This window comes from Sceloporus occidentalis, unplaced genomic scaffold (genome assembly GCF_023333645.1).
Source record: "Sceloporus occidentalis isolate IW3139 unplaced genomic scaffold, rSceOcc1.0.p SCAF_5, whole genome shotgun sequence".
Lineage (NCBI taxonomy): Eukaryota > Metazoa > Chordata > Lepidosauria > Squamata > Phrynosomatidae > Sceloporus > Sceloporus occidentalis.
In genome coordinates, this window is record NW_028316985.1 from 85925693 (window position 1) to 85933177 (window position 7485).

At 41.3% G+C, this 7485-nt stretch overlaps 1 protein-coding gene across 8 annotated transcripts in view; it reads left to right on the forward strand.

The window, feature by feature from the left end:
- The window catches only part of CD36 (CD36 molecule (CD36 blood group)), a 110223-nt gene extending 103969 nt beyond the window's left edge, over nt 1-6254 (forward strand). For all 8 annotated transcript variants that reach the window (XM_089524617.1, XM_089524622.1, XM_089524616.1 and 5 more), the window contains 2 exons: nt 747-911; nt 3499-6254. In XM_089524617.1, coding sequence (XP_089380743.1) covers nt 747-911 — 165 coding nt within the window. In that variant the 3' untranslated portion in view covers nt 3499-6254. The remainder of the gene's footprint in view (nt 1-746; nt 912-3498) is intronic.
- The last annotated feature ends 1231 nt before the right edge of the window (nt 6255-7485 follow it).

Genomic DNA, 7485 nt, shown 5'->3' on the forward strand with positions numbered 1-7485 from the left:
TAAACAGTGCATCAGAGATGTGTAGCACAACTTTCATTTGGATATTGAAAGCTCCATGTTGTACAATAGTATCTACTGCCAAGGAAGTCAGCATCAGATTGCCGTCTCAGTCAACTGGATTGCATATCAAACCTGCTAATTATGTCATTAATTTGCTTTTATATAGTACTATAAACCTCACCACACTCTCATAAACGTTACTCTGCCAACAGTTCAGCTAAGCTTTCAGAAAAGACTCTGTCAGGACTGGTACCTGATAACAATCTTATGAAATGTTTAGTTCAGGCAATTTAATTTAGTGGAATACCTTCTGTAAATGTCACTGAATCTTTCCCACCCGCACTTTTCCCACAATGTACTATGTGCAGAATTTGTCAAACAGCAGTAAATCCCCCCATCACCATCAGTTTAGCACCTTACTGTTGATTTCTGCTGCTTCTCTATCCAAATCCCCATTCCATGTTGTTATTTGGTTCCACCCAGTTCCATCACAAACATGTATGCAGTTTTCTTTACATATATGGTCTGTGATGCTAGAAAGATATGGACATTAGCTCTAGCCAGCACAGCCACTGCTAAGGCTTGATGAGACTTTCAATCCAACAACATCTAGAGCACTGCATATTCCCCTGCTGTGCATTATGTTCCCAATGTAAACTGTCCTTCTGGAATATTGCCATATCAAAGGAATGTGGTGAGAAACTGTTGTTCTTTGCCTTTGTTTTGTTTTTTCTTCCTTTCTTCAGACGGCTGTTATTGATGATCAAAAAGCAGAGTTTTTCCGATCAAAAGTGACAAATAAGATCAGATTGCTACACCTGGTGGAAGCAGTGCTGATCATTGTTGGTGCTGTGATGTTCCTTGGATTTCTGGCTTCATATTTAATATGCAGAGCACAGAAGTCAAAATAGGTAAGCAGCTGCTTCAGGACCATTCTACACGATTACTTGTATGTTTCTTGTAATGTATGTAGTTGCTCTTGTAGCTGTATCACACATCTGTGAGGTAAAGCTCTTTCCCATTTCACATGTGCTGACAACTGAGGTCAGGAAAAGACAAATAGATTCTGTCCAATGAAGTTGTACCATAATTAACATTAAATGCGTTTATCTCTTTTCCCAACCACCTGACCATAGACCTTATAAGAACAAGCCATTCACAGGGATTCCATTAATAAGAAGTTATGGGACAATTCTGGGTAATTCACAGAAATACTGGATGAACACAACGTTGTGTGAAAATCTTTGTGCGATTGTGCTATAATGACAAGAGAATTCCATTTTTCTTCCATTTTATAAATCTGTGTGACAATCTCCTAGGAGAGAAAGAAGGTCAACAGACATGTATTATCACAGCTGCCAATATACTTCTGGTCTGAAGTCAAGGTCCTTCTGATGTCATTCCAACCCTGAAATGACTTAGGACCTTAATATTTGAAGGAATACCTGCATCTATATTATACCCTCCAACTATTCTGATTTTATAAGGACAATCCTGATTAATCCTCTGTCATCCCAAATTTTCTGCTGCTTTTAAAGTGTCCCAGTTTTTCTTTCCTCATCCCACTTCCCCCCTCTTTGACCCCAGATTACTTCAGTTGCTGCAAAATGAATTCAAAGTGCAAAAGTAATTTGCACCCAATTAACTCATCGGGGAAGAGAGGAGAGTGGATCAGGGAGTAGGATTTCTCACTTCCCAGTAGGTGCATGCAAAAGCAAAGCGCTGCAGCCTCTTTGAATTTCCATGAACTTCCACATTAATAATATTACCATCTTGACCACACTCTGATGTTGCTTGGCTACATGTGTTCCAGTTTTTATCTGGAATTTTTAAGTGTATACTCTATATTACTGCCTAAGAAAAGGGCCCGCCTCTGTGATCCACTGTGCATTGGCATGGGAGACAACCCTTTCAGATGTGCCATTCTGGTTATGGAGTGCCCTCTGACTGGAGCCACTGGTGTTGGCTTCATTTTGGTGCAAGAAAAAAACATGTTTTTTTAAAAAATTAAAGCCTTTAGCAACTAACTCATTTATTGCAAAATATCCATGCCCATGAGTTTTAAAATGTTTTAACCTTTAAAATTTCTTTAACTTGTTCAATATGTTTTTCATCTGTTTGCAATATGTATTTTTAATTGGTTGAATTGATTTTACTTGTGTGCCACCTTGAGATTCCATGATATATGAAGCAATATAAGTATATTAGTAAATATGAATGGATTAATGAATTAATGAAGCAGTACATGACCACACATTCCCTGTTTTCTATTTTATATAACAGTTTATAGTGATAACCAATGTTATAAGTTCTGGCTCCCATCCCCAAGACTTCAAATACAGCCAGTGCTTGGTATCCATGGGGGATCCATTGTGGATCCCCCCACGGATGCCAAAATTCGTGGATGCTCAAGTCCTATTGACTTCAATGGTGGTGTGGCCACATGGCCACACTGCTCCCAATCAGAGCTGAAAAGGACAGTGAGGTCATGCAGCCTGACCCTAGAACCTCACCCCCCCCCAGAAAGCAGCACTCAGCACTGCCACCCTCAGACGTTCCTTGCTCCCAGGTCTTCAACCCCAAGGGACACTCAAGGCTTGTGGTTCTTGGAGCCCTGTCTGGCCTGGATGAGCCCCTCTGACTCTGTCCATCCCTACTGGGGCATGGGACAAATAGGGTGGTCAGAGGGGCTCATTCAGGTCTGATGGGGCAGCAGGAACTGTGAGCCTTGCGTGTCCCTTGGGTCTGGGGATGTGGGAGCAAGGAACATCTGAGGGTGGCAGTGCTGACTGCTGATTCCCGGGGGGAGGTTCCAGCCGGATGACCTCATAGTCCCTTTTGGCTACGGATCCACTAAAGCTCCACCACTCTGTTTCCTGCTCCTCCAGGCCTTGCTATGCCCACTGCACCATAGAAGAAGGGCAAAGAGTAGGAGGAGGAGGAGGAGGAGGAGGAGGAGAGGTAGGTTTTGAATAGCTGGGGAGGAGCCCCTTCTCCAACTCAGATGTCTCCCAAGAGGTTGCTCCTCCTCCTCATCTTCCCCACCGCCACTGCCTTGTCTTCATCTTCCTTCCTCCTCCTCTTCCTCCTCTGTTGACTTATTCATTGGCATGGTCAAAATGCAAACTGTAGTATTTGTTTTGAAGAATGACTATGAAAGCTGATGTGGAACCTGGGCTCAGTGGCTAATCCTGCTAGGAAAAGAATGTGAGATAATGTGCTACTCCTGCAAGGGCCGTGCAAGTGATTTTATGTTGATGTACTGCTTTCTCTGAATTTCTCTTGGCTCTAGATTGGGAGTAGGGTAGCTAGATCTGGCGTATGGGATTTAGCTGCAGAGACTCTCCAATTTAGAGACAGCTTACGTATGCCAGCTTCCTAGGACTGGATCCATAACTTAGTATGCAATGTCTCTTTTCCAGGAGAAACTGCGTCTCGGTTACAAATTCAGGTAACTTTCATGCAACTAACCAGTTGTTTCTATTCTCTGTTCTCCAGCTGCTGATCTCAAGAAAGGGAGTGTAGTGGACTTTCTTGGTGAAATTCCAAATAGCATTGCTGGACTATACTTTATAAGTGCAAATAATCTGAGGAAGAATCTCTGCCTCAGCATGGCAAGTGACGTGTGAACCTCTTGGCCACTGGACGGCCATGACTGTGCCAGAGCCATTCAAACACCACCAGAAAGACTAGCATGAAATTGAAACTTCTGAAGGCCCTGAACCTCCTAGTCACCTTAGACTTTGATCCAATGGAGATCTGAATCTGGAAATCGAGCCTGTGCTGCCATTTATGTAACTTGCTGCCACCTCTGCACTGTTTCATCCCTCCTCAGGAATTCAAGAATAGGGGCAGAGATCATTGGCCTGAACTGCTTAATGAGGCCTAAAGTTTGGGCCAAGCAATATCTTGCTTTTGAAAGTTATGTGTAATCCTTTTTCTTCATCCAGCCTATTGAAGGAAAGAACCCTTTGAAATGAAGCTGTTGTTGCTGTCTTCCAGAGATGTGAATTTCAAAACAAATTTGTAAAGAGTAGTAATTGTAATGTCAGTAAAAGAGTTATCAAATGCCTCCCGATTTTACATGTTTTTATGCCCATGCCAATGCACACATATATGTGCCAGTGTTGTAAAAATGACCATTACTCATCTCACTCCGAAAGGGGCAGGTGGGATTTTTTTAAAACTCTTCTCAGAACACAATGAATGATCATGCTGATCATTCCTCCCTCTCAGGAAAAAGGTAACACATTCCCGAAAAATTCCCCAAAGGATCAAAAGGAAACATCTGCTCAAGTTACATGTGTGGATGCTGAGCTAAGAAGAGGACAGGAGGACTAGTGGGAAGCGCCTCCCTGCTCCCCAGCTGGCTCTTCCTTGAGTCACAATTCCTGGTCTGATCTGTAAAGAAACATATAATCTAGTGTGATATAATTTAATAGAATAACACAGTGCTGTAGGAGGTATGCATTGGGGTGGGGTGAAGGAGTGAAGGAAAGAAGATTGGGAGGGGGATTTCAGGAGGAGAAAGAGGATTGTATACCCTACTGAACTCTCACTGGAGCCTCAAGCTGCCAAAGAAGTCTACCTGGGATAGTGGGCAACACAGGGAGGGTAAAAAGAAAGAAAAGAGAGGGAAAGGCAGGGGGCAAGAAGTTCATCCACCCCACTGATCTCTGAGTGGAGCTTCCAGCAGCCAAAGAAGTCTACCTGAGATAGTAGGCAACACGAGGAGGAAGGTAAAGACCTAGCTGCATGCTGGCCTATTCAGAATAAAGCCTCTGGAGTTTGCATTACTTCTGAGCAGACCTTTTTAGGATTGAGTGGAGTATAGTTCTGGAGACCAGGTTTTGAATCTCCATTTGAGCATGTAAACTCATTGGATTACCTTGGGCAAGTCACACTGCATCAGCCTCCCGAGAATGGCAAAGACCTGGCTATGTACAAGCCTACTCAGAATAAAGAATCTGGACTTCACTTTATTTCTGAATAGACCTTTCTAGGATTGGGTATAGTACAGCTCTGGACACCAGGGTTCAAAATCCCACCATAGGTATTTTTCCCATGCATGTGTGTCAAACCAACTGTAGGTGATCAGAGCAGCACATGGAGACCTGGCATTAGCTCCTGCTGACTTGTGTGTACCAAGGCCCACTGCAGCAGATGCTATTTGCTCCAGCAACTTTTCTTGTTTTGTTTTTTTAAATTCATTCTCTGCATATGCATAGTTGTAGATTTTCATTTTATTCTACTTTGAAAAAGATACTATCCTTTTCTACAGCAAAATGATGCTTCATCTCAAATGGGTATAGCATTGGGCAGCTGAAAAAAGCTCTGTTGGCATTCCTAAAATAATGGAGCCATGCTTTCAGTGTTTTTAAAATGTGAAACAAGGCATGCTCAGGATATTTCTTCATTGTGTGGTGGAATAGGGTGGATCTTTTTCTTTAAGCTATCAGAAATGTAGGAAGAAAACATGAAACGTAGAAAGTGCATGAGGATTAAGCTAATTTGAGAGAAATAGGAGTTGTGCACTATATGAAGCAATTTAAATCCCACCCAAGCCATGTCCAAGTTTTTACATTCTCTAACGCACCAAGAGTGGTGGTGTAAAATTCTCCCTTATCTCATTCCTGAAGGGGCAGGTAGGAAATTTTATGACTCTTCTTGCTCTTCATAGAATAAGATATTTCAACTGATCGTCCCTGTCAAAGGAAGGTGACACATTCCTGACAAATTCCCAAAGCATCAAAAGTGAACATTTGCTCAAATTGCACATGTTGGTGCTACTGCTATTTTCATTATTCTATGCCTGCTGTTTTGATTTCTCTCTCATTCAAACCAAAATGTACTTGAGCAGCTGACAAAAAAATGTAGGCGGATATGTATTAAAAAAACAAATGTAAAATAAACACACATAAAATCAATAGATGTAGTACAAATAAGGAGGAAACAACTGTTCTTTTCTTGCTTTCCATCAAAGACTATAAAAAAGTTACATTTTTTGGACTGCCACTTTCTGAATCTCAAAGCCAGCATGCCTGGTGTGGAGTTCTACTTTTTCAGATTAGCTTTTCTAAGCCTTGCTCTTCTTACCATCTTACAGTCATAGACATGCATAAACCCATATCTTTCTTTAACAAAAACAACAAAACAAACAACACAGGTTTACTTATCATGTATCTGAAGAAATTTGTGAATTCTGAAAAATGAATATTTTAAATACCCACAATAAATGCTCTTAAAATACTCTGTTTCTTTTGTGTGTGTGTGTTTTCATTCTATGTGTGGTGTACATGTCCAATTAAACATCAAAATAAACCCCAAAGTAAGCATTTGTTTTAATTTAGCTTTGACTCTCTTTTCTCATCAATTTGTGAACCTCAAACACAAAATATCACCCATTTGTGTATTCTTGTACCTCAGCTCCTCTTACAAGTCTCCCATACTTAAGATAGGTAAACATCTCATGAGACATAAGGTAGGTGAGTATCCTGTAATATATTTTAACTCTGAAAATATTTTTTCATACATATTCCAAAAATGGTGTTTTAAGAATATGAATAATCTAAAACATGTATAGGTCTGTATCACTGACCAGATATAGCCATTGGCTGCTGTTCCCATGACCTGAGGTGCTCCACGCTCCTTTCCTTTCAACTCACTGATCAGCTGCATGGTGGGCAGCAGAACAGTATTTTAGTGCTGTTATAATTTACATACCAACTGTCCTGATTTGGCAGGGACAGTCCGATTTAATACTATATCATCCTACTTTTTAAGCTATTAAAATGCCCTGGCTTTCGCCTTCTCCCACATTTCCCCTTTATCATCAATTACTAAAATTGCTTCAAACTGAGTGCAAAGTGGAAAGGTGGCGGAGGGGAGGGAATCTTGCCCTTCCTGGTAGACTCAGGCAAAAGCAAACTGCTCCATCTTCACCTAGCTTGTGTGTTCATCCTCATTAATAACTTCTACCACCTTGATACCACACCCCGAAGTTGCTTTGCCACGAGTGTTCTGGTTTTCCTATGTGAAATGTTGGAGAGTATGCTAGAAACACTATGATAGCATTGATCAGGAAATTAAAAGCAGAGGCGGTGATTCCATCTAGTGTTCTTGGATGGAAAGACATTTGCTTCCTGTCACTAATGAGAACATGGGCACAGACATCAGAGTATTAGACTGAGAGAAAGGCTTTAAACTCCCTCTATAGTGTTTATCACACCGAGTTTATTCTGTGCAAAAATGGGATTTAAATCTGGAAAATCCTGCAAAAGTGGGAATCTTTTTCAGATGACATCGGGGGGGCATTCCAAACAGAAAGTGGACAAATCCCGCAAAAGCAGGATCATTTCAGATGACGTCAGGGGCAATGAGCATTAATCTGACATTAACTTGCACAAAAAGTGGACAGTTCCATTCATTCCTGTGCTTGCTCAATTCACATTTGCTCATGGGTGGCACATACAGGGTTCATTTCTA